The 27,794-nt window shown below is 41.9% G+C and overlaps 1 protein-coding gene across 12 annotated transcripts in view; it reads left to right on the top strand.

Moving 5' to 3' along the window:
- DYNC2I1 (dynein 2 intermediate chain 1) overlaps window positions 1-27,532 on the top strand; it is a 101,705-nt gene extending 74,173 nt beyond the window's left edge. For 9 of the 12 annotated variants that reach the window (XM_078343274.1, XM_054237481.2, XM_078343275.1 and 6 more), the window contains 4 exons: window positions 2,233-2,332; window positions 2,514-2,645; window positions 13,871-14,094; window positions 26,924-27,532. In XM_078343274.1, coding sequence (XP_078199400.1) covers window positions 2,233-2,332; window positions 2,514-2,645; window positions 13,871-14,094; window positions 26,924-27,122 — 655 coding nt within the window. In that variant the 3' untranslated portion in view covers window positions 27,123-27,532. Of the gene's footprint in view, window positions 1-2,232; window positions 2,333-2,513; window positions 2,646-3,926; window positions 5,215-11,386; window positions 11,653-13,870; window positions 14,095-26,923 lie in introns of those variants that run through there. The other 3 variants (XM_078343272.1, XM_054237479.2, XM_054237478.2) reach the window with 2 other exon arrangements.
- Window positions 27,533-27,794: the final 262 nt, after the last annotated feature.

The raw sequence follows: 27,794 nt of genomic DNA, 5'->3' as shown, positions 1-27,794 counted from the left end.
TTCATACTCTGCTCAGCCAACTGTGTTGAGTTTATTCTACTTGCCAGGCTTCGTAGCACTAGGTGGGAACATCTTCCCTCAAGGCACTCCAAGAAGGAGGCAGATGAGTCAACGCTATGTGATTGCAGGTGGGGCTCCCTGCTTTCACAGGAAAAAGGCTCTGCGGTGGAGTTCAGAGTGAGGATGTTTCTTAAGTAGTTCCTTGGAATCACTGCCTGGGAGAGGGTGGGGAGGATGCAGAATTGGGCTGAGAGGAGGAGCTGAGCTGTGAAGAAGGCCCCATGGCTGACTCCCCAGGGCTCAGGAGTTCTGAGCTGGAATGGCCTCCCAGAATTATGTGGCCAGGCCTTTGTACCCCGATCCCATCAGTCACTGAGTGTGAGGGTCCGTGAGAGGCCTCTGCCTGCAGCACCCCCTGTCCACCAGGGTTGTAGTGCAGAGGACGAGGTGCACTGTCAGGATGTGCACAGTGTTTGTGGGAGCTCAAAGGATGGGGATGGTGGGGACATCTTGAGTAGGCAAAGACTGAGCCGGGCCTTCAAGGTGCAGTTAGATGGTCAGCGGAGCAGCACCTGGGAGTGCACAGAGGCACGTTTGGGGCTGTCAGTGGGTCTGATGTTGAGGGAGACAGATCAGTCAGGCCCCAATGAGTCTGTCCGCTGTTTAAAGGGTGTGGACGTTATCATAAGGTAGTCACAAGCTGTTGCCAGATGTTGAGTCGAGGAGTGGCGCATCTTGTCTGTGATGTAGATTGGTCAGTGTGGCAGCAGTATAAACTGGTAACAGAGAAAGGGAGGCTGGTGTCAGGGAGAGCAAGTTGGAGGCTTCTGGAGTGACTGACATGAATGACTAGGATATGGACAAAGGCAGCAATCACAGGTTCAGAGGGCTGGACACAGGCTAAAGGGGTAGAACTTATACAACCCAGCAGCTTATCGATTATAGGAGCAGTGGGAGGGAGGAGCCTGGGTTGGTCTCTGCTTCTACCAGCATGTCTGGTTGGTTACTGGACACCACTTGCCAGATGAGGATAGGAGCAGGGAGGGTTGGGAGTAGCCCAGTGTGGTCCAGTGAGAACAGGCTGAGCTCGTGGTGCCTGTGGAGATGTCCAGGAGGCAGGGGCCTCCATAGCAGAAACCTCAGATGGGGGAAAGGATTTGGGAGTCATCAACCAAGTGGTGACATGTGCAGTCCTGAATGTGGATGGAAAGAGAAAATTGGAAAGCAGGCTTTGGTAGCATGGCCAGATGCTGACTTTGATGATGCGGGCATGGCTAGCGGAGCAATGTGGGCATCTCTCTATTATAAATACATATGCCATATAAAGGAAAAAGTAAAACCAAGTGTAATTTTTAAAAGGGAAGGAAGATCTCTAAATGCCATAATAGAGGGAGCTTAAAGTTGGTGTCCTAAGCTTTTGAGCTGCTGTGTGGTGGCTTGGAGGCTGGGTGTCAAGCCCAGCCTATCTCAGGCCTTCTGGGCTGTTGTCTGAGGCTTGAGCCCCATGCAGAACCAGGTGATGCATTGGGATTGCCTGAGTCAAGGAGGTAACACTGAAGACTCCTGCACAGGACTCTGGAACTCACTGCCCCTGCAGTGACAGGGAAATTCAGAAAGCCTCACCACAGCCAAGGGAAGACAGAGGACCTTGGAAGAACTTGAAATCCTAAGCTGAGTGTGTGTATGGGAACCCACAAGCTGAGATGTTAGCATCACTGCTCCTCCCCAGTGGCCTCAGTGGGTTCATAGTTAAAGTAGAGGCAAAACCACCTTGTGGGTAAAGATACATTTGCATGTTGGGACTCACAGGATTCTCATGAGAAGCAGTCCACTGCAGATGAGTTCACAGCTACAAGCATGAAGAAACAGTCTACCTTGGTGTAAAAAGTAGGAATTGCTCACTAAGAACTTGAGACAGTTGTACAATCTAAAAGATATTTCTAAAAATGAAACTGTTATCTTTGAAATTTATAACCAAGTTAATGGTTACATAGCAGATTAGATATAGCTGAAGAAAGAATTAGTGAACCGAAGGATAAATCTGAAGAAAATTATCAAGAGTTCAGTAGCAGATAAAAACTGGAAGCAGAGTGGCTAAACCCACTGAGGCATGTGACATGGCCTGTTATATATCAAGTAATCTATTGTAGTGTAAATCAGTGTTAATATCATCATTATTCTTAAGGTTTGAAAACAATCCATCTGTTCATCTTTGTTATTTTATGTTTTCAGCCTTTCCCATAAAGGTAATGAATTTGGGAGGACTACACAAACACTGAATGTAAAATTTCTGCCTTCAGATCCTAATCACTTTATCGCTGGCACAGACATGGTGAGTAGTATTTTAAATTTAATTCTGTTACTCATTCTCCTTCTTTTCTAGACTTACCTGATAAATACCTTTATTTAAGATCAAATTACTTTTTGCTTTTATAGTTTTTGAATTGTTTGAGGAACAGCAGCTGTGTCTACTACACTTCTTCAGTCACTCTTGGGCTTCTTCTTCTTCACAGGGTCTCATAACCCATGGCACAAGACAAGATTTGAGAGGGGCTCCAAAACTATTCAAACCTCAGCAACGTGGTATAAGACCCGTAAAAGTTAATGTCATTGATTTTTCACCATTTGGAGAACCAATATTCTTGGTAAGAAAGTTTGTTTTTTAAAGCACCAATTCTTCTTTTTTTCTTTTTTTGAGACAGGGTATTGCTCTACCACCCAGGCTGGAGTGCAGTGGTGTGACCATAGCTCACTGCAGCCTTGAGCTCCTGGGCTCAAGTGATCCCCCCTCAGCCTCCCAAGTAACTGGGACCATAGGTGCGTGCCACTACGCCCAGATAATTTAAAAAAAATATTTTTTGTAGTGACCTGATCTCCCTATGTTGCCTAGGCTTACCAATTCTTTTTAGTGATACTCTGCCTGTTTGGGCAGCATAACACTTGCAATGATCCATTGGAAAATTTTAAAAGTTGATTGTTACTAGACTATAAATTGATCATTTATTGGGTGTCAGTGGTCTAAAAAGGAGAAACATGAAATTAATAACAAATTTTAAAAACAAAACCTATGTAGAAATTAAGCTCTCTTAAGTCATACTTGGTTTAATTACAAACTTAGTTAGAATTTAACAGAAGAATATCAAATATCAAAACCTATGATACAGCCAAAGATGTGAAGAAATTTCTAGTGCAAGAATTTTTGCCTGTGTTCTTTTATTATTTAACACAATATACTAGAAATTAATGTTCAGAGTCTTTAACCTGCCAGTCCAGGGATGGCCGTCGGGTGGGCAACAGCTCCCGTACTGCACACATGCTGCAGGAAATGTGTTTGTGGGTGCGTGCTGCTTGCTCTCTTCTCCTCCAGGGAAGGCTAGGGTCAGCCCAGCTCACCCTAGTCACAGTTGTCCTGTGGGCTCCAAGGTCAGTTTATGGGTTGGTTGGGGTAAGATAGGACTTAAGGCAAAATATTAAACAACTTCATATGTGATTAAATCTGATAATTAACTGTTAAGAGTTATACCACAGCCAAGGCATTAAATTATAACTCAGATATTCCCTTCTCTCACTAGTTGTTACAAATTTCCCTATACTTGAGATTGAGGGGATAGATTGTTATTTATTCACACTACTTTTATAGTACTTAAAACATTCTAAATTATGTTTATATATCAGCCACATAAACTGTAAGGTTGTTGAGGGGGAGATGGTATTTCATGTATCTTTGTATTTCCAAAGATGGCATTTGAGCTACTGAGTAATGTTCAGAGCCTGGAATGTGGCCAGACAACTGGAGGTGTGGAATACGTGTCAGATTTTGAAGAATTAGTATGAATAAAAGAATGTGAAATATCTCATTAATAATGTTGTTGTTGTTGAGTTCCAATGTGGAGGCCTGGAGCTTTTTATGGCTTCTCTCCCCACAGGAAACCAAAACCAAATACACAGCACTAAGATCTTCGCCAGTAAGAACTTAGAGCTCAAGTCTGAAGATCCGAGCCGATAGGAAGAAAACTGGGTTTCCATATCCACAGTGCCCTTTCCCCCTTATTTAGTCTGGCATGAAGTGCATGGAAAAATCTCCCCAGAATCCATGGTTTCTGTGCTGGAGAAAGTAAAAATTGAGGTGGACACCCAGTTTCTTTACTTTCTTGGGTGCCCTGTCCCTGCCTGTGCCCATGGGGAGCATCCTTTCTGAGTGCTTGAAGGGAGAAACACCCCTGAGGATACCCAGAAGCAAAGTGGAGGTGGGACTACTGTCTCCAGCCCTGGAAACTGCACCTCAGCCAAAAGGGCACTCAATCAGAGTAGCCGCTCACAGCACCATGCCCAGGCTGTTCCACAGCCTTCTGAACACAAACCCTCAGGACAAATCCTTTGAGACCTCCCTCGTTTGATGCAGGCCTCCCTCAATCACTAAATACAGCCAAGGTAAACCTCATCTCATCTTAAGGTGAACCTCATCTATAGCTGAAAAGGAGGCAGCAACCTAGCAGTCAGCATTTGCTAAGCAAATATATTCAATAAAAACCAAAGCAAGCTGGACAAAGAAAGCTGGAATAAATAATTAATCCTGCAATGCAAAGACACAGACGTACACCCACAAGAAACAGCAGCAAACAGGGAACCATGACCTCCTCAAAAGGACAAGGCGAAAATCCAGTGACCTAATGAGGCAGTGATTTGTGAACTCTCTTACCAAGAATTCAAAAAAGCAATTTTAAGGAAACTGTGATCTCCAAGACAACACAGAAAAGCAATTCAGAAATTTATCAGAGACATTTAACAAAGAGATTGAAATAATTTAAAAAATCAAATGGAAATCTTGAAATTGAGTAACATATTTGCTGAACTGAAGAAATTCATTATAGGCTCTCAGCAGCTGAGTGGATCAAGCAGAGGAATGAATTAGTGAGCTAAAAACAGGCTATTTGAAAATACACAATCAAGGCTGGGTGTGGTGGCCCACATCTGCCATCCCAGGATTTGGGAAGCCAAGGCAGGAGGACCGATGAGCCAGCCTGAGCAACATGGGGAGACCCTGTCTCTTAAAAAAATTTAAAAATTTCCCATGAATGGTGGCATATGGAGGCAAATGGAGGCTGAGGCAGTACGATTACTTGAGCCTGGAAGGCTAAGGCTGCAGTGAGCCCTGATTGTGCCTTGCCCTCCAGCTTGGGTGACATTGCAAGATACTGTTTCTAAAAGGAAAAAGGAAAGGAAATATACAATCAGAGGAGAAAAATAAAAGAACAAAAAAGGAATGAAGACCACCTACAAGACAGAGAAAATAACTTTTAAAGACCAAATCTAAGCATTACTGATATTCAAGAGGGAGCTAACAAGGGTTAGAAAATGTATTCAAAGAAATGATAACAGAATACTTTCCAAAACTTCATAAGGGGATGAATATCTAGATATAGGAAGGTCAGAGAACACCGAACAGATTGAACCCAAATAAAATTACCCCAAGGCACTTAATAATCAGACTCTCAAAGGTCAAGAGGAAAGAGAAGATCCTATAAGCAGTGAGAGATAGAAGCATTAATAATAACAAGTAAAGGAGTTCCAATTCATCTGGCAACAGACATCTCAATGGAAACCATACAGGCCAGGAGAGAGTAGAGTGACATTTTTAAAGTGCTGCAGGAGAAACACTGCCATTCCAAGAATACTCTGTCTAGCAGATTGTCATTCAAATATGAGGGAGGGATAAAGTTTATCCCAGACATACAACAGCAGTAAACCAAAGGAGGCTGGGCTTGGTGACTCACACCTGTAATCCCAGTACGTTGAAGGTCGAGGCGGCTGCATCACTTGAGGTCAGGAGTTTGAGACCAGCTTGGACAACATAGTGAAATATAACTCTACTAAAAATACAAAAATTAGCCAAATGTGGTGGTGGGTGCCTGTAATCCCAGCTACTCAGGAAGGTAAGGCAGGAGAATCGCTTTAACTTGGGAGGCAGAGGTTGCGGTGAGTTGAGATTGTGCCACTGCACTCCTGCCTGGGTGACAGAGTGAAACTCCATCTCAAAAGGAAAAAATACTAAAGGGAATTCTTCAACCTGAAAAAAAAAGCTAACATGCAAAAAAAGGCATGAAGGTATAAAAGCCATTCATGTAATTAAATACATGGACAAACCCAGAATACTGTATTACTGTATTTGTAGTACACAATATACTCATAACTACTATGAAACCCAAAAGACAAACCTATTAAAAATAATAGGTATAGCAACTTGTTAAGATACAGATAATTTAAAAATATATAAATCGAGATAACTAAAAGTCAAAATATGAGCGAGATAGAGTTAAAGTGTAAACATTTTTTGTTTGGTGTTTTCCTTGTTTTTATTTTTTTATTTGTATTCTAAGATAAGTTGTCATCTCCTTAAAATAACTTGTTTTTTAGGGCTAGGTGTGGGGATTTATGCCTATAATCCTAGTGCTTTGGGAGGCTGAGGTGGGAGGATTGCTTGAGTCTAGGAGTTTGAGACCAGCTTGGGCAACATAGTGAGACCTCATCTCTACCAAAAACCCCAAACAAACTGAAAAACCAGTTATCTGGGTCTAGTGGTGCCCATGCCCACCTGTAGTCCTAGCTAGCTACTTGAGAGGCTGACAGGGAAGGTTGAGCCTGGGAGGTCAAAGCTGCCGTGAGCTGTGATCCTGCCACTCCACTTCAGTCTAGGTCACAAGATGAGATAAATAAGTAAATAATCACAATACAGAAACCTATAATAGCTTAATTCAAAATAAAAAGCAACCAATTAGAACATACTAGCAGAGAGAAGGAAGAAGAGAGGAATCTTAAGCAGAAGACAAGCAACAAAATGGCAGTAGTGTGTTCTCAGATATAATATCACTGAATATGAATGTTGTCAATTCTCCAATTAAAAGTCATAGAATGGCTGAATGGATAAACAAGACCAAACTCTATGCTGCCTTCAAGAAACTCACTTTACCTATAAAGACAGACAGACACACTCTCTCTCTCTCTCTCTCTCTCTAAAAGTGAAGGGGTGGAAAAGATATTCCATACAACTAGAAACCAAAATAGAGCAAGAGTGGCTAAACTCGTATCAGATAAATTAGACTACAAATCAAAGACACTAAAAAATGACAAAGATGGGTCTATATAATGATAATGGATTGATTTACTACATAATGACATATGGCTCGATTCAGCAAGAGGATAACAGTTACAAGTACCTAAGCACCCAACACCAGAACTCCCAAATATAGAAGGCAAAGAAACATCAGAGTTAAACTACACACTAGACCAGTGATCCTCAACCTTTTTGGCACCAGGGACTGTTTTTTGTGGAAGACAATTTTTCCCTGAACTGGGGTTTGAGGGACAGTTTCAGTATGAAACTGTTGCACCTGAGATCATCAGGTATTAGATTCTCATAAGGACACTGAAGCCTAGATTCTTTACATGCACAGTTCACAATAGGGTTCATGCTCCTATGAGAATGTGTTGTTATCACTGATCTGACAGGAGCTGGAGCTCAGGTGGTAATACTTGCCTGCTGCTCAGCTCTTGCTGTGTGGCCCAGTTTGTAACAGGCCCTGGTCTGTTACTGCTCATGGCTCAGAGGTTGGGGACCTCTGCGCTAGACCAAATAGGCCTAACATTTACAGAATACACATTCTTTACACTAGCACATGGGACATCATCCAGAATACACCGTATCTTAGGCCCCAAACAAGTCCATACAAATTCAGAAAAATAGAAATTATATTGAGTCTCTTTTATGATTACCATGGAATAAAACTAGAGATCTTTAACAGAAGGAACCTTGAAAAATACACAAACACATGGAAATTAAACATCTTCCTGAATGTCTAGTGGGTCAACGAAGAAATTAAGAAGGAAATTTAAAAATTTATTGAAACAAATGAAAATAGAAATGCAACATATCAAAATTTATAGGATATGACAAAAGTAGTACTAAGAAGTTTATAGTAGTAACAAATGCCTTCATCCAAACAAGTAGATTTCAAAATAAATAATGTAACAATACACCTCAAGGAAGGAGAAAAGCAAGAACAAACCAAACCCAAAATTAGCAGAAGGAAAGAAATAGTAAAGTTCAGAGCAGAAATAAAATTGAGACAAATTACAGAAGGTCATTGAAATGAAAATTTGAATTTTGAAAGAAGCAAAATTGGTGAACTTTTGGCTAGAATAAGAAAAAGATTAAAAAAGAATCAGTCAAAAAAGGAGATACAACAACTGAGCCCTAAAAAATAACAAATAATCATTAGAGACTGTTATGAATTGCTATAAGCCAACAAATTGGAAAACCTTGAAGAAATGGGTAAGTTCTTGGACACATACAACATACCAATATTGAACCATGGAGAAATAGAAAACTTCAGTAAATCAATAATGAGTAATTAGATTGAAGTTGTACTAAGTCTCCCATCAAAGAAAAGCCCAGGACCTGATGGCTTCACTGCTGAATCCTACCGAAGAATTAATGCCAATACTTCTCACATTCTTCAAAAAAATTGAAACGTTCTACAAGGCCAGCATTACCGTGATGCCAAAACCAGACAAGGACACAACAGAAAATGAAAACTACGAGCCAGTATCCCTGATGAGCAGAGGCAAAAATCCTCAACAAAATACTAGCAAACCAAATTTAGCAAGATGTTAAAAAGATCTATTCACTGTGATCAAATGGGATTCATTCCAGGGATGCAAGGATGGTTTAAAATATGCAGTCAATAAACATGAAACATCACATTAACAGAATCAAGAACAAAAAGCATATCATTTTAATAGATGCCAAAAAAAGCATTTGATAACATTCAGCATCCCTCTGATAAAAGCCCTCATCAAACTGGGCATAGAAGGAACATACCTCAAAATAACAAAGGCTTTTTATGACACACCTATGGCTAACATCATACTGAGTGGAAAAGAATTGTAAGCCTTTCCTCTAAAGGCTGGAATAAGACAATGGTGCCCACTTTTGCCACTCCTTTTCAATAAAGTACTGGAAGTCCTGGCCAGAGCAGTTAGACAAGTGAAGGAAATAAAGAGCATCCATTACTGGAAAGGAAGAAGTCAGATTAACCTTGTTTGCAGACAGTATGACCTTTTCCTAGAGAAACCTACACTCCACCAAAGAAACCGTTACAACTGACACACGAATCCAGTAAAGCTGCAGGATAAAAAATCAGTATACAAAAGTCAGTAGTGTGTATATATGCCAACGGCAACAATCTGAAAAAGAAATCAAGAAAGCAGTCTTCTTTATAGTAGCTACAAAAATGTAAAATACCTAGGAATCAGTCTAACCAAAGATGTGAAAGATCTATATGAGGAAATAAAACTGATGAAAGAAATAGAAGAGGACACAAAAAATGGGAAGACACTGCATGCTCGTGGATTGGAAGAATTAATATTGTTAAAATGACAGTGCTGCCCAAAGCAATTTACAGAGTCAGTGCAATCCTCGGAATACCAAAGAAATTCTTCACATAAATAGACAAAAAAGCCCTAATATTTATATGGAATCGATAAAGACCCTGAATAGCCAAAGCAATCCTCAGCAAAAAGCACAAAGCTAGAGGCAAAAGTAGACAATTGAGATTACATGATTCTAAAAGGCTTCTGAACAGCAAAGGAAATGAAAATATTTGCCAATTCTTTATCTGACGGGATTAATAACCAGAATATATAAGGAGTTCAAATAATAGCCAAAAAAAAATCTGATTTTAAAGTTGGCAAAAGATCTGAACAGACATTTCTCAAAGGAAGACATACACATGGCCAAGAGATGTATGAATAAAAGCTCAGTATCACTAATCACAGGAATGCACGTCAAATCCACAACACGCTTTTCTTTCACCCAAGTTAAACTGGCTCATAAAAAAGGCAGTAACAGATACTGATGAGGATGTGGAGAAGGGAGCCCTTGAACATGGCTGGTGGAAATGTAAATGAGGCCAGCCATTATGAAAAACAGTATGGTGGTTCCTCAAAAAACTAAAAATAGAACCACCATATGATACAGGAATTCTACTACTGGGTATGTAGCCACAAGAAGGACAATAAATGCATCAAAGAGATGTCTGCACTCTTATGTTTACTGTGATACTATCCACCATAGCCAAGATAGGGAGTCAACCTAAGTGCTCATCAGTGGATGAATGGATAGAGGACACGTGGTAAATATACACAATGGAATATTGGGCATAAAAAAGAATGAAACCCTGTCATTTACAGCAACATGGGTGGAAGTTACTGGCCACTGTGTGAAATAAGGCACAGAAAGGCACATATCACATGTTCTCACTTATATACAGTTGCTAAAAAAGTGGCTCTCGTGAAGACAGTGTGTGGCATGGTGGCTACCAGAAGCTCGTGTGGATGAAAAGAAAAGCATATAAAAGTATTAATTACACTGAACTGTACACTTACAAAGATGGTAAATTCCTGATATATATTTTTATCAATAAAAAACATTATTTTGTTGATTGCATTTTGAAATAATGTTTTACCTTTTTTTTTTAATTTTGAGAGGGTCTTGCTCTGCTGCCAGGGTTGGAAGTGCCGTGGCACAATTATAGCTCAGTACAGCCTCAATCTCCCAGGCTTAAGCAATTCTGTCACCTTGGCCTTCTGAGTAGCTTGGGATTACAGGTGCATGTCACCACACCCTGCTATTTTTTTTGTTTAACTTTTTAATGTGGCTACCAGAATATTTTTTTTTTTTTTTTTGCTTTTGAGACAGAGTCTTGCTCTGTCACCCAAGCTAGAGTACAGTGGCATGGTCTCAGCTCACTGCAACCTCCACCTCCCGGGTTCAAGTGATTCTCCTGCCTCAGTCTCCTGAGTAGCTGGGATTATAGGCATGCATCACCACGCCCTGCTGATGAGAATTTTAAATTATGTATTTGGTTCCTATTTGTGGTTCCCATTATGTTAGATAGTAATTTTATTAGATAGTAATGTTTGTGGTCCAGACCTTGCCTCTGTGACTAAGGTGTGCACATTATTAGTAAATCTCTTGTTTTGTGAAGGTGCATGAAAGAATGATGTTTTAAAAGGATTAATGTATTCTGGCCCCAGGGCCTGAGCTGGTCCTGAGTCCAGAGGTACAGCAGGTCTTCAGAGGTTTCTGGGCCAGCCTCTGGAAGGTTCTGCCCTGGCCTGTTTTTACACCCTCCCAAGAGGACCTCCACTTACACACTGGAGGTGCTGGGTTGCCCTCATGCACCTCAGAGCCAGGGGCTCTCATGAGTGTCCTGACACTTCTGTCCTCGGCTTTCTGAAAGTCTTACCTGCCTAGGTGGTACAAATCATTTTATATGATTATTGAATGGATCTTTTCTAAAAAATGTTTATTTTGACACAATTTCAGGCTTACGGAGAAATTACACGAATAGTTCAAAGGCTTCCTGCACACCCTCTGGTGGGTTTCCTCCTCCGTGGTGGAGGACCTCCAGACCTACCACGTGGGCTTCCTTCTCTCTGGGTGTTCAGGTATTTAACTGTCGGAGGGTGAAGTTGCAAACACAATACTCTATCCCTAAACAGTTCAGCGTGCATTTCCTAAAAGCAAGAATATCCCTGCATAACTGTTGTGGTCACAGTCACCAGGAGGTTCACGCTGGTACAGACCTGCTGTTGAATCTGTAGAGTGAAGATCACAGGGATGTTCCAATAATGTCCTTGTTAAGAAAAGTCATGTCCCAGTTCCTGTGTCCCATTCACTGGTTTGTCTCTTCAAAATCCCTTGATCTGGACATCAAAGACTGAGTCCCTCCATCTTTCATGACCTTGACATTTTTGAAGGGCACAGGCCAGTTATTTTATAGAATGTTCCTGAGTCTGAGCACGTCTGAGGCTTCCATCAGTCACGATCAGACACAGGTTTTTTGTGCTTGGCTGGAGTAGCTCAGGATGATGCATGTCCTGGGGAGACCAGTGACATTGGTTGGTGCCGTCCCGTACAATGCAGATTCTGACCTTGTGGAGCTTCCTGGTCCCTTTCTGATTAAGTGTCTCATGGGGAGATATGGTGACACTTTGTAAGCATCTCAGAACTCCTTAGATTTTCACCACCAGTTTTGGCATCCATGGATGAATCTTTCTTAAATTGATTATTAAGATGATTGGCAAATGGTGCTTTTCCAACCCGCTGTTAATTCTGTATGTACCATTAGGGGAGACTTTTCCTTTTCTCTCTCTATGCATGTATGTGTCTTTGATTACATGTTGTAGACATGTGGCTTTTTACTTTATTTAGTAGGTCACAATTATTTACTACCAGTATTTATTTTGCTGCTCAAACGTTCTGGGTTAGGCCAGTGGGTGTCCCTTGAGCTGGCTCTTTATCCTTTGGACATCATCCTGTGAGCCCTGATCCAGCCACTTCTCCCAGGAGTTGTGGTTCTTATGAGTGGAGAAAAGTATCTAGAAACCAAGATCTGGGCAGTAAGAAGTGTTTGATGGTGCATGTAGGTCCGTTAAGAGACAAAGCACATGGAATACCCACTTTTATCCATAAACCACATATGCAGGCATCACACACTGTGATTCTGCACCCTTGTCTCTAACTCCAGGTTAACAAACAGGGTCCCTCCATTCTGCCTCCTCCCTGGCTGTGCCTGCCTCTCAGACAAGGGAAACCTGGCCTTGTGTGTTGTTAGGATGACTGATCTGGATCCGTTCACATGCTCACTCTGGGAGTACACAGAGCTCTTCAATGCTTGTGGGAAAGGAAGGCCGCTGAGCAGTCTGTGTTCTGGGTGCTGCCTGGATTTCAGATGTAAACTGCACCATTGAATGAGGTGTTCAGAAATCATATGGCCTGGTTCTTGCCCTTCTTTCCTGTATGATTATGTTATTTATTTAGAATATAGATTTTTAAATGTTTCTATTTATATTTCATTTTAGAATTTTACATTCTTACTGTTGTTCTTTTTCTTTTTTTGAATATGGGAAAGATCAAATATATTGAGCAAAAATGAATTAATCTTCTCTTTAAAAGCTAAAAATTTGGCCTTTTATTTAATCAGTTGTTTGATTTTATGAAAATTTCAATCCAAGGGAAATATATAACCATATTATTGACACAAATGTATGTAGTTTTATAAAAGGTGCCATATTTTCATGGAACCAATCTTAATGGCCCATGCTTCAGTCACTGATATTCAACTTTGTTGAGAATAAATACCTATTTATTATATTCACTGAATCTTTTGATTATTGACCATGTTGGAAGAGAAACACAGTTCATCAGGTGAGTGCTCATCTTTGTACCTTTTGAGGAGAGATTCAATGTTACAATTTTTTATAAAGATTTTAGTTCTTTTTTAAAAAATTTATTTATTTTACCTTAGGTGCATACTGTATCTGGCGTTTCTCCCCATGTTATCCCTCCCCACCCTCCCCTCCCTCCTGTTTGGAAAACAACAAGTTAGTGTTTTTGCAATGCAAACTAAAGAAAGCGAATGCTCTGAAAAATTTCTCTGGTTGCTGAAATCAAGTTAAAAAAAGAAAAAAAAAAATGGCTGGGCATGATGGCTCACACCTGTAATCCCAGCACTTTGCGAGGCCGAGGTAGGAGGATGACTTGAGGCCAGCAGTTTGAGACCGGCTTGGACAACATAGTGAGACCTCATCTCTACAAGTACTAATAGCCAGGTGTGGTGGTGCATGTGTGTAGTCCCAGCTACTCAGGGGGCTAAGGCAGGAGGATTGATTGAGCCTGGGAGGTCAAGGCTGCAGTGAGCTGTGATTGCCTCACTGCACTCCAGGCTGGGTGACAGAGCGAGACCTTATCTCGAAAAAAAAGAAAGGACAAGGCAATGCTCAGCAGTGTTCATCCTTCTGGTCACAGGCCGGCTGTTCAGACGGAAGCATCAGGCTACACCAGCTGAGTTCCACATTTCCCCTTCTGCAGTGGGACAGCAGCACAGACGGCCATGCGGTCACCGGCCTGCAGTGGTCCCCGACCAGGCCTGCTGTGTTCCTGGTGCAGGACGACACATCCAGTGTCTACATCTGGGACCTCCTCCAGAGCGATCTGGGTCCTGTCACCAAACAGCAGCTCTGCCCTGACAGGCAAGTGGGGAAGCTCTGGAGCATCTGCTGGCGGGTATGGGGGCAGGGGGTTCGAGCAGAGGTGCCACTGGTGGTTTCTCTTTAAGTTTTGCATAAGGTTGCTACATTTTAAAATGTGGCCATGTGTACATTTAAATAATATGTTTATACAGTTTAAAAATATTTTTTTGAGAGTGGTGTTAGGTTCATAGCAGAGTTGAGTAGAAGGCAGAGATTTCTAGCATCCTGCCCCACATCCCAGCTGAGGGTATGTTTGGCATAACCATGGGCCTGCCTCCCTGCCACCACCACTGAGTCCAGATTACTTGAGTCTGGTTCACTCTTGGAATGTGTATTTAAAAAATATTTTTAAAACCACTTTAAAGTGTGATTATTTTATATTTACCCAAGCTAGTCTATTGGACTGACAAATTTATTGTGTGGTGTTTCCCCAACATTATTATTCTATGAGTAAGAAATGACAGTTTGTGAGAGTGTCTCAGGTGTGGTTTTTTGCCAGTCTTAAAAACTGTAAGTCTGTAACGTCTCAGTGAGGTAGTAGGTGTTCCCCTAGTCTCTAAAGGGGAATGGTGCATGGAATTACATGATCTGCACGATGCCACACTGAAGCCATTCTGGCTCAGGCCCCTTGAGGGGTCTCCCAGCTTGCAGCCAGACAAGTGCTCCCAGGACATGCACATCCGTTTCTGTGATGTCACTGGTGGAATTGAAGATGGGCACACTCTCATTGACACCACTGTTAGGTAGTTCTATGTTGCTTTGTTTGTTTCAAAGCAGAAGTGTTCACGAAAGCTTTCATCATGAGGTGCTTTCCCTGGGCCCTGCTTGTCTGTTCATCTGCATTTTTTTCCTTGAGATTCTACATTTCTTTTTAATAAATTATCCTACTGTGAGGGTTTGTGTTGACCTGGAGGAGAGAAATCCCACAGCCCTTTTGTAAAGGAAAGATAAAGAGTTTAATAGAATGTTGGGGGTATCCTGATAAGATCTGAACAAAATTAAGAATTGCATTTATTGGGTGTCTTGCAAGATGCCCAAATAGGTACAGCTCCAGTCTGTAGCTCCCAGGGACATCAATGCAGAAGGTAGGTGATTTCTGCATTTCCAACTAAGGTACCTGGCTCATCTCACTGGAACTGGCTAGATAGTGCATGCAGCCCACGGAGGGTGAGCAGAAGCAGGGTGGGATGTTGCCTCACCCAGGAAGTGCAAGGGGTCCCTCCCTTAGCCAAGGGTAGCTATGTGGGACTGTGGTGTATTCTGTATACCACCAGTGTATTCTGGCCAGATAATATGCATTTCCTACTGTCTTTACAACCCAGAGACCAGAAGATTCTTTCAAGTGCCTACACCACCAAGGTCCTGGGTTTCAAGTACAAAACTGGGCGGGCATTAGGGCATACACCGAGCTAGCTGCAGGAGTTTTTTTTCCATACCCTAGTGGTGCCTGGAATGCCAGTGAAACAGAACTGTTAACTCTGCTGGAAAGGTGGCTGAAGCCAGTATGCCAAGTGATCTAGCTCAGCAGATCCCACCCCCCGCAGAACCTAGCAAGCTAAGATCCACTGGCTTGAAATTCTCGTTAACAGCACAGCAGCCTGAAGTCGACCTGGGATGCTCGAGTTTGGTAGGAGAAGAGGTGTCTGCCATTACTGAATCTTGAGTAGGCAGTTTTTCCCTCACAGTGTAAACAAAGCTTCCAGGAAGTTTGAACTGAGTGGAGCCCACCGCAGCTTGGCGAAGCCACTGTAGCCAGACTGCCTCTCTAGATTCCTCCTCTCTGGGCAGGGCATCTCTGAAAGAAAGGCAGCAGCCCCAGTCAGGGGCTTATAGATAAAACTCTCATCTCCCTGGGACAGAGCACCTGGGGGAAGGGGTGGCTGTGGGTGCAGCTTCAGCAGACCTAAATGTTCCTGCCTGCCAGCTCTGAAGAGAGCAGTGGATCTCCCAGCAGAGCGCTCAAGCTCTGCTAAGGGACAGACTGCTTCCTCAAGTGGGTTCCTGACCACCATGCCTCCTGAGTCCACAGAGTCTAGAGTGGACTTAGAACAAACTCCAGCAGACATGCAGCAGAGGGGCCTGTTAGAAGGAAAACTAACAAGCAGAAAAGATAGCATCAACGTCAACAAAAAGGATGTCCACAGAAAAACCCCATCCAAAGGTCACCAACATCAAAGACCAAAGGTGATAAATCCAGGAAAATGAGGAAAAACTAGTGCAAAAAGGCTGAAAATTCCAAAACCCCGCATGCCTCTTCTCCTCCAGAGGATCACAACTCCTTGCCAGCAAGGGGACAAAACTGGATGGTGAATGAGTTTGATGACAGAAGTAGGTTTCAGTAGGTGGGTAATAACAAACACCTCCGAGCTAAAGGAGCATATTCTAACCCAATGCAAGGAAGCTAAGAACCTTGAAAAAAGGTAAGAGGAATTGCTAACTAGAGTAACCAGTGTAAAGAAGAACACAAATGATCGGATGGAGCTGAAAAACAGCATGAGAACTTCGTGAAGCATGCACAAGTATCAGTAGCCAAATGGATCAAATGAAAGAAGATATCAGAGATTGAAGATAAACCTAATGAAATAAAGCGTTAAGACAAAATGAGAGGCAAAAAAATGAAAACCATGAACAAAGCCTCCAAAAAGTATGGGACTATGTAAAAAGACCAAACCTATATTTGATTGGTGTACCTGAAAGTGATGGGGAGAATGGAACCAAGTTGGAAAACACTCTTCAGGATGTTATCCAGGTGAAATTTCCCAACCTAGCAAGACAGGCCAACATTCAGTTTCAGGAAATGCAGAGAATACCACAAAGATACTCCTTGAGAACAGCAACCCCAAGACACATAATTGTTAGACTCACCAAGGTTGAAATGAAGGAAAAAACGTTAAGGCAGCCAGAGAGAAAGGTCAGGTTACCCACAAAGGGAAGCTCATCAGACTAACAGCAGATCTCTCTGCAGAAACCCTATAAGCTAAAAGAGTAGGAACCAATATTCGGCATTCTTAAAGGAAAGAATTTTGAACCCAGAATTTCATATCCAGCCAAGCTAAGCTTCATAAGCAAAGGAGAAATAAAATCCTTTACACACAAGCAAATGCTGAGAGATTTTGTTACACCAGGCCTGTGTTACAAAAGCTCCTGAAGGAAGCACTAAATATGGAAAGGAAAAACCGGTATCAGCCACTGCAAAAACATACCAAATTGTAAAGACCATCGACACTATGAAGAAACTGCATCAACTAACAGACAAAATAACCAGCTATCATCATAATGACAGGATCAAATTCACACATAACAATATTAACCTTAAGTATAAACAGGGTAAATGCCCCAATTAAAACACAGGCTGGCAAATTGGATAAGAATTCAAGACCCTTCAGTGTGCTGCATACAGGAGACCCATCTCATGTGCAAAGCGCACATAGGCTCAAAATAAAGGGATGGAAGAATATTTACTAAGCAAATGGAAAGCAGAAATAGCAGAAGTTGCAATCCTAGTTTGTTAAAACAGACTTTAAACCAACAAACATGAAAAAAGGCAGAGAGGCATCACATACTGGTAAAGTGATCATTGCACCAACAAAAGCTAACTCTCCTAAATATATATGCACCCAATACAGGAGCAGCCACATTCATAAAGCAAGTTCTTAGAGACCTACAAAGAGACTTAGACTCCTACAACATAATAGTGGGAGATTTTAACACCCCACTTTCAGTATTAGATCAAGACAGAAAATTACCAAGGATATGCAGGACTTGAACTCAGCTCTGGACCAAGTGGACTTAACAGACATCTACATAACTCTCCATCCCAAATCAACAGAATATGCATTCTTCTCAGCACCACATCACACTTATTCTAAAATTGACCACATAGTTGGGAATAAAACACTCCTCAGCAAATGCAAAAGAACAGAAATCATAACAAACAGTCTCAGACCACAGTGCAATCAAATTAGAACTCAGAATTAAGAAACTCACTCAAAACTGCACAACTACATGGAAACTGAACCACCTGCTTTTTTTTTTCTTATTTAGGAAGGGAGGAAGGCAGGAAGGGAGGAAGGGAAGGAGGAAGGAAGGGAGGGAGGGAGGGAGGGAGGGAGAGAGAGAGAGAAGGGAAGGAAGGAAATCAGGCAATGAGAGAGACATTGCCGACCTGGATCTAGAGGTCTACAAGTTGATTTCTTTTTTTCTTTTTTTGAGAGAAGGAAAGAAAAAAAAGGGGTGAAGGAGAGGAAGAAAGAGGAAGAAGAAGACGGAGAGAGAACGGAAATGTTGCTTTATTCTAAAAAAAAATGGGTATTAATAATGGCCAATCAAGATTTCATTTAAATCTATGAGTAGGTGTGATGTGGTATTGACAAGAATGTATATTTTGTGTATTTAAAGTGGAGAGCTCTATAAATATTTATTAAGTTTACTTGTTCCAGATCTGAGTTCGAGTCCTTGATATCTTTATTAATTTTCTGTCTCATTGAGTCTAAGTCTCTATGTATCTGGGTGTTAGGATCATTAGCTCTTGTTGTTGCATTGATCCTTTTACCACTGTATCTTTGTTGTTTTGAAATCTATTTTATCAGATTTGAGAATTGCAACTCCTGCTTTTTATTTATTTATTTTTGCTCTCCATTTGGTTGGTAAATCTTTCTCCATCCCTTTGTTTTGAGTCTTTGTGTATCCTTGCATGTGAAGTGGGTCTGGATGTAGCATACCGTTGGGTTTTGGCTATATCTTTTGATTGGGGGATTTAGTCGATTTAAATTTAGGATTACTGCCATTCGATGTTAACTGGCTGTTTTGTCCATTCCTTGATGTAAATTCTGCTTTATGTTGATGCTCTTTACTTTTTGGTATATTTTTAGAAAGGCTAATACTGGTTGTTTCTTTCTATGTATAATGCTTCTTTCAGAAGCTCTTGTAAAGCAGGCCTAGTGGTAATAAAATCTCTGAGTACTTGCTTGTTCATAAAATATTTTATTTTTCCTTCAGTTGTGAAGCTTAGCTTGTCTAGATATGAAATTCTTGGCTGCAAGTTCTGTTCTTTAGGGATGTTGAATACTGGCCCCCACTCTCTTCTGGCTTGTAGAGTTTCTGCTGAGAGATCTGCTGTAAGTCTGATAGGCTTCCCTTTGTGGGTAACCTGACCTTTCTCTCTGGCTGCCCTTCGTATTTTCTCCTTCGTTTCAACCCTGGTGAATCTAACGATTATGTGCCTTGGGGTTGCTCTTCTTGAGGAATATCTTTGTGGTGTTCTCTGTATTATCTGGGGTTGAATATTGTCCTGCTTTGCTAGTTCAGGAAAATTTTCCTGAATAATATCCTGAATAATATTTTCCAGCTTGTATTCATTCTCTCCATCACATTCAGGTACACCTATCAAACGTAAATTTGGTCTTTTCACATAGTTTCACATTTCTTGGAGACTTTGCTCATTCCTTTTTATCCTTTTTTCTCTAATGTTGTCTTCTCATTTTATTTCATTAAGTTAGACTTCGACCTCTGATATCCTTTTTTTTTGCTTGAACAATTCGAGTGTTTAAACCTGTGCATACTTCTCGGAGTTCCCGTATTGTATTCTTCAGATCCATTAATTCACTTGTATTCCTCTCTAAGTTGTCTCTTCTCATTAGGATTTCGTCAAACCTTTTTTTCAAAGTTCTTAGTTTGTTTACATTGGACTACAACATGTTCTTTTAACTCACAGAAGTTCCTTATTATCCATCTTCTGAAGCCTGCTTCTGTTAATGGGATGCGCTTGTTCTCCATCAAGTCTTGTTCCCTTGTTGGTGAGGAACTGTGATCCTGTTTAGAGGGAGAGGCATTCTGATTTTGAGTATTCTCAGCCTTTTTACGCTGGTTTCTGCCCATCATTGTAAATTTATCCACCTGTTGTCTTTGTTATTAGCAACTTTCAAATTAGGTCTCTGAGTGAATGTCCAAGTTGTTAATTCCCAGGGCCGAATTATGAGCAACCCACTGCACTGTTAAGCGCGAAAACAGCGGTGTTAAGACTGATGGTGCTTTTCTCCCCGGGAATCTCCAGTCTGGCTTCCTTCTTGAGTCCGTAATAGGCGACTCTGCCTTCCCAGAGCTCCAAACCTCGGTCGGAAGGGGAACCAATCCTGTTCACTCTGCACCAAGAGCTGCTGTGCCGAGGTGCTGGCAAAACCACTGCGCCGGGCACAAGAGTCGTGCTGGCGACCCGTGGGCGGCTCCTCCAAACCTCGGTCAGAAGGGGAACCAGTCCCATTTACTCTGCACCAAGAGCTGCCGTGCCGAGGTGCCGGCAAAACTGACCACCTGCTTCTTAATGACTACTGGGTAAATAATAAAATTAAGGCAGAAGCAAATAAGTTCTTCAAAACCAATGAAAACAAAGACACAATGTACCAGAATCTCTGGGACACAGCTAAAGCAGTGTTTAGAGTGAAATTTATAGCACTAAATGCCAACAAGAGAAAGCAGGAAAGATCTGCAGTCTACACCCTAACATCGCAATTAAAAGAACTAGAAAAGCAAAAACAAACTTATTCAAAGCTAGCAGAAGACAAGAAATAACTAAGATCAGAGCAGAGCTGAAGGAAATAGAGACACTAAAAGCCTTTGAAAAAAATCAGTGAATTCAGGAGCTGGTTTTTTGAAAAGATTTACAAAATACATAGACCACGAGCCAGACTAATAAAAACAGAGAGAAGAATCAAATAGAAACAATAAAAAAATAATAAAGGGGAGATTGCTGCCAAGACCCACTCGGTTGTAGAGACCCCAACCCAGGCGGCACTGAAGGAATTAAGAAACAGACACAAAGATAAAATGCAAAAGGTGGGGCATTAGGGGGTTTCAGCCTTCCCAGCTGAGAGCCTCGAATAGAGTTTGAGCCACATATTTATTGACAGCAAGCAAGTGATAATCATCATTACTGCAGTTTGTAAATTAAAAGGATTCTTTGGAAACAAAGCCTTCTTTACTAGTGGCAAAAACCAGTCTCTGACGCATATATCTATTGCAACTGGAATGTGTCGTTAGGTCCTCATGCTATAGTTTGTGGTCCCAGGACACCTTTAATGGTCTTCTGCTCTGGATGGGTCAGGTATTTCTCTCTCTCACTCCAGTAAACCAACAACCTCCAGCAATGTGCGTCCCCACCATTATGAGTATGTTACAGTGCTATAGATATTTTGTTTGTGGCCAGTTTCTTTAAGGCCTGTTCATGACAGGCATAAGGCCTGTTGCCAGCAGATCACTATTGATTCCATAGAAATACAGACTATCATCAGAGAATACTATAAACACCTCTATGCAAATAGACTAGAAAATGTAGAAGAAATGGATAAATTCCTGGGCACATACACCTTCCCAAGACTAAACCAGGAAAAAGTAGAATCCCTGCATAGACCAATAACAAGTTCTGAAATTGAGGCAGTAATTAATAGCCTACCAACCAAAAAAAAACCTTGGACCAGACAGATTCACAGTCAGATTCTACCAGAGGTCCAAAGATGAGCTGCTATGATTCTTTCTGAAACTATTCCAAACAATAGAAACAGAGGGACTTCTCCCTAACTCATTTATGAGACCAGCATCATTCTGATACCAAAACCTGGCAGAGACAACAAAAAAAGAAAATTTCAGGCCAGTATCCTGATGAACATTGATGTGAAAATCCTCAATAAAATACTGGCAAACTGAATCCAGCAGCACATCAAAAAGCTTATCCACCATGATCAAGTCGGCTTCATCTCTGGGTTGCAAGGCTGTTTTGACATATGCAAATCAATAAATGTAATCTATCACATAAACAGAAGCAATGACAAAAACCACATGATTATTTGAACAGATGCAGAAAAGGCCTTCAATAAAATTCACCCCGTTATGCTAAAAACTCTCAGTAAATTAGATATTGATGGAATGTGTCTCAAAATAATAAGAGCTGTTTATGACAAACACACAGCCAATATCATACTGAATGGGCAAAAGCCAGAAGTGTTCCCTTTGAAAACTGGCACAAGACAAGGATGCCTTCTCTCACCACTCCTGTTCAACATGGTATTGGAAGTTGTGGCCAGGGCAATCAGACAAGAGAAGGAAATAAATGGTATTCAAATAGGAAGAGAGGAAGTCAAATTGTCTCTGTTTGTAGATGATATGGTATTATATTTATAAAACCCCATTGTATCAGCCCCAAATCTCCTTAAGCTGATAAGCAACTTCAACAGTGTCAGGATACAAAATCAGTGTGCAAAAATCACAAGCAGTCTTATACACCAATAAGAGACAAATAGCCAAATCGTGAATGAACTCCTATTCACTATTGCTACAAAGAGAATAAAATACCTAGGAATACAACTTATAACGCATGTGACGGACCTCTTCAAGGAGAACTACAAACCACTGCTCAAAGAAATAAGACACAAACAAATAGAAAAACATTCCATGCTCATGGATAGGAAGAATCAATTTCCTGAAAATAGCCAGACTGCCCAAAGTAATTTATAGATTCAATGCTATCTCTATCAAGCTACTGTTGACTTTCTTCACAGAATTAGAAAAAACGACTTGAAATTTCATATGGAACCAAAATGCCTGTACAGCCAAGACAATCTTAAGCAAAAAGAACAAATCTGGAGCTATGATGCTACTTGAATTAAAACTATACTACAAAGCTACAGTAACCAAAACAACATGGTACTGGTACCAAAACAGATATATAGACCAATGGAATAGAACAAAGGCCTCAGAAATAACACCACATATCTACAATCATCTGATCTTTGACAAACCTGACAAAAGCAAGCAATGGGGAAAGGATTTGCTATTTAGTAAATGGTATTGGGAAAACTGGCTATTCATATGCAGAAAACTGAAACTGTACCCCTTCCTTACACCTTATACAACAATTAAGATTGATTAAAGATTTAAATATAAGATCTAAAACCATAGAAATCCTATTAGAAAACCTAGGCAGTTCCATTCAGGACATAGTCATGGGCAAAGACTTCATGATTAAAACACGAAAAGCAGTGGGAACAAAAGCTAAAATTGACAAATGGGATCTCATTAAACTAAAGAGCAGCTGGGCATGGTGGCTCATGCCTGTAATTCCAGCACTTTGGGAGGCTGATGCAGGCAGATCACGAGGTCAGAGGATTGAGACCATCCTGTCTAACATAGTGAAAACTCATCTCTACTAAAAAGTACCAAAGATCTGCTGGGCGTGGTGGCACATGCCTGTGGTTCCAGCTACTTGGGAGGCTGAGACAGGAGAATCACTTGAATATGGGAGGCAGAAGTTGCAGTGAACTGAGATTGTGCCATTGCACTCCAGCCTGGGCAACATAAGTGAAACACTGTGTCTCAGAAAAAAGGAAAAACTAAAGCACTTCTGCAGAGCAAAAGAAACTATCATGAGAGTAAACAAGCTACCTGTAGAATGGGAGAACATTTTTGCAATCTATCCATCTGACAAAGGGCTAATATCCAGAATCTACAGGGAACTTAAACAAATTTATAAGAAAAAAAACAACCCCATCAAAAGGTGGGTGAAGCATATGAACAGACACTTCTCAAAAGTATTTATGTGGCCAATAAACATATGAAAAAAGCTCATTACCCCTGGCATTAGAGAAATACAAATCAAAACCACAATGAGATACCATCTCATGCCAGTTAGAATGGTGATCATTAAAAAGTCAGGAAATGACAGATGCTGGTGAGGATGTGGAGAAATAGGAATGCTTTTACACTGTTGGTGGGAGTGTAGATTAGTTCAACCATTGTGTAAGACAGTGTGGTGATTCGTCAAGGATCTAAAACCAGAAATTCCATTTGACCCAGCAATCCCATTACTAGGTATATATCCAAAGGATTATAAATTATTCTATTATAAAGACACATGCACACATACGTTTATTACTGTACTGTTCACAATAGCAAATACTTGGACCCAAGCCAAATGCCCATCAGTGGTAGACTGGATAAGGAAAATGTGGCACATATATACCATGGAGTACTATGCAGTTATTACAAGAAGATGAGTTCATGTTCTTTGCAGGGACATGCATGAAGCTGCAAACCATCATTCTCCGCAAATTAACACAGGAACAGAAAACCAAACACTGCATGTTCTCATAAGTGGGAGTTGAACAATGAGAACACATGGACACAGGGAGGGGAACATCACACACTAGGGCCTGTCGGTGGGGTGTGGGGCTAGGGGAGGGATAGCATTAGGAGAAATACCTAATGTAGATGACGGGTTGATGGGTGCAGCAAACCACCATGGCATGTGTATACCTGTGTAACAAACCTGCACGTTCTGCACAGGTATCCCAAAACTTAAAGTATAATTTAATAAAAAAAGAATTGTATTTATTTAGAGTCCTAGGTTTACTTACGTTATTCTGATTATTAAAAAATACATTAAAATCCAGATTGTGATCATAGATAAGCACACAGCACACCTGCAGTTCATTCCAGAAGCATGTCTGTGCTTGGCGCCTGGGGCTCCACACCCTGAGATCTCTCAGTCTCTGGTGGGCAAGACAGACAATAAGCAGAGTAAATGAAGGAGTCCTGAAATGTGCTGGAAAACATGCTGTGGAGACAGAGGATGAGGCAGAGGTCACAAGTGTGGGTCAGGGCTGAGTGGGGCAGGGAAGGATGGTCCTACTGAGCAGACAGAGACATAGGAGATGGGGTCTCAGTGGGGGTAGCAGGTCCTGTGCAGGGGCAGGTGATCCACCCAAGGTAGACCATGCTGCTGTTGGGGGGGACCCAAGGGTCTGAGCACAGGAGCCCCAGCTCTGTGTGTCATGGCCTCCAAACATGGCTGGTGGTTGAGATGGATGTGGTTTTCACCCCTGTAGTGACAAGGGCAGGGACCCAGACTCCATCAGCACAGCCAGATCTGAAAAGACAAGCCAAGATGTGCAGGGAGTCTGCAAGAGGCACAGGGAGAAGGGACGCCCAGCCAGGCCTAGAGCCACAAGGAGAGACTGGACGTGTTCCTACCAGCCACAGGAGCGGATTTGAGTTGGGGACACAGGGTCACTGGAGGCGTGTCTTTGAGAGTCTCTGTCAGCCTGGGGAGGGGATTAGAGCTGGGGCCTGGTTAGGGAGCTTGTGGTAATTGGTGCGAGATGGGGACAGCCTCACTGTGGGGAAGGGGCCTCTGGGAGTGAGATTGGGGGGGCAGGGTGGCCCCAGGTCTTGTGTTCTAGCACTGGGTGGATGATGGGGGTGCTGGTCCCATTGAGGTGAGGTGAGTAGGGGTCTGGGGCTCCAGGGTGAGTCCAGGCTGGAGATGGAGATTTGTCAGCCCTGACACTCAGCTGTGGGTGAGATCTGGGGAGGCTGGAGACTGAGGACGAGGTTCTGGTGGGTAGGCCTGCTTGGGCTGCTGATGGCCCCCACCTTCTCCAGGGACCTGCCTGCAGACCTGCCAGTGGGGATGCTGACTCCTGGCCTGAGGCGAGAGTGGGCAGCCTGATAGAGTCTCCTGCCTATCTTCCTGTAGCAGGTCCTTATCACTTACCTCTGTGAAGGTCCGTCTGGCAGGCCTCTAACATGCAGAAATGCATTTTCACAGTGTTTTCTGTAGGTTTTCATATATTTATTTCTGGTCTAGCTTTCATTTTGGCCATTGGTGTTTTTATAATTTCCCATCCATTTCACTCTTCCCATAGAAGATAGATATTTTGGAAGACTGAGACTTAACTGAATGTCCCCATGTGTGCACTGATCCTCAGACAACTGAATGTCCCTGTGTGAGCACTGATCCTCAGACATAACTGAATGTCCCCATGTGTGCAGTGATCTTCAGACATAACTCAATGTCCCTGTATGAGCACTGATCCTCAGACCTAATTGAATGTCCCCATGTGAGTACTGATCCTCAGACATAACTGAATGTTTTTGTGTGAGCACTGATCCTCAGACGTAACTGAATGTCCCCGTGTGAACACCGATTCTCTGATACAACTGAATGTCCTCATGTGAGCACTGATCCTCTGATGTAACTGAATGTCCCTCTGTGAGAACTGATCCTCAGACATAGTGTCCTTGGGTGAGCACTGATCCTCTGATGTAACTGAATGCACGGTGTGTACACTGATCCTCAGATGTAACTGAATGTCCCCATGTGTGCACTGATCCTCTGACGTATCTGAATGTCCCCGTGTGAGCACTGATCCTCAGACAAAATTAAATATTGTTATGTGAGCACTGACCCTCAGACATAACTGAATGTCCCCGTGTGTGCACTGGTCCTCTGACATAACTGAGTCCCCGTGTAAGCACTGATCCTCAGACAAAATTAAATATTCTTATGTGAGCACTGACCCTCAGACATAACTGAATGTCCCCATGTGTGCACTGATCCTCTGACATAACTGAATCCCTGTGTGAGCACTGATACTCAGGATGAGGGACATAATTGAATGCCCCTGTGTGAGCCCTGATCCTCAGACATCACTGAATGTCACTGTGAGCACTGTCCTCAAACATACCTGAATGTCCCCATGTGTGCACTGATCCTCAGACATAATTGAATGTTTTGTGTGAGCATTGATCCTCAGATACAACTGAATGCCCCCATATGTGCACTGATTTCCAGATATAACTGAATGTCCCCATGTGAGCAATGATCCTCAGACATAACTGAATGTCCCTGTGTGTGCACTGATCCTGAGACAACTGAATGTCCCCGTGTGAGTACTGATCCTCTGACATAACAATGTCCCTGTGTGAGCACTGACCCTCAGACATAACTGAATGTCCCTGTGTGAGCACTGATCCTCTGCTTCTGCACTTCTCCCTGCAGGCTGGTGACCATGGCTGTGGTGGGTGAGCCCGAGAAGGCTGTTGGCAGCTTCCTGGCTCTGGTGTTGGCCAGGACCTCTGGCTCCATTGACATCCAGCACCTGAAGAGGCGGTGGGCGGTCCCAGAGGCAGATGAGTGCAACAGGCTGCGTCTGCTTTTGCAGGAAGCCCTGTGGAAGGAAGAAATACTGCACAAGTAGTGGGTGTTGCTGAGAGGACAGTGTGGCTGCAATGACCCAAATGTAAAAGACATAATTATAAGTGGATAATTTTGCATTTGTGTGCAAGTATATTTATGTATATAGACCATGTATATTCTATATATAATTTATTTTCCAAGAATATTTGGTATTTTCACTAAATCACTACTTTTGAAGGGAAACAGAACATTTTAGCATTTGCAAAACTTCCAGGGGAGTGTAGAGCCACGTTCAGGGTGCTCTTTTCTGAGAGTATTTCGAGTTATTTTTAGAGCAGTTTAAAATATTGTCACATTACTACTAGATTTTAAACAGCCTACCATGAAAAGGTATTTTAATGAACTATTTTCTTAGTCATACATAAAATATATCTACACATGTCTAAATTAAAAGGTATTACTCTGTCGAAATGACCTCTGCCAACAGTTTTTTCTTGAAATTCTTGTGCACCTTCTTTTGGCATTTTTGGATTGTCATATTTGCAGAGCAAGCCAGACGTGTTTCCATTAGTACTTAAAGTTGTCCTTTGTAGAAATAATACAAGTAAATAAACTCCCTTGAATTTTGCAGCTCAGGGCAACCAGGAATTGTGCTGCTCTAAAAAGAAACCGGCCTGGGCCGAGTAATTCATCACTAACAGAAATCTGCATTTCCTGTTTCCTGGAGGTGGAA

The sequence above is a fragment of the Callithrix jacchus genome, chromosome 11 (assembly GCF_049354715.1).
Source record: "Callithrix jacchus isolate 240 chromosome 11, calJac240_pri, whole genome shotgun sequence".
Lineage (NCBI taxonomy): Eukaryota > Metazoa > Chordata > Mammalia > Primates > Cebidae > Callithrix > Callithrix jacchus.
This window is presented reverse-complemented; position numbering and strand designations above follow the sequence as displayed.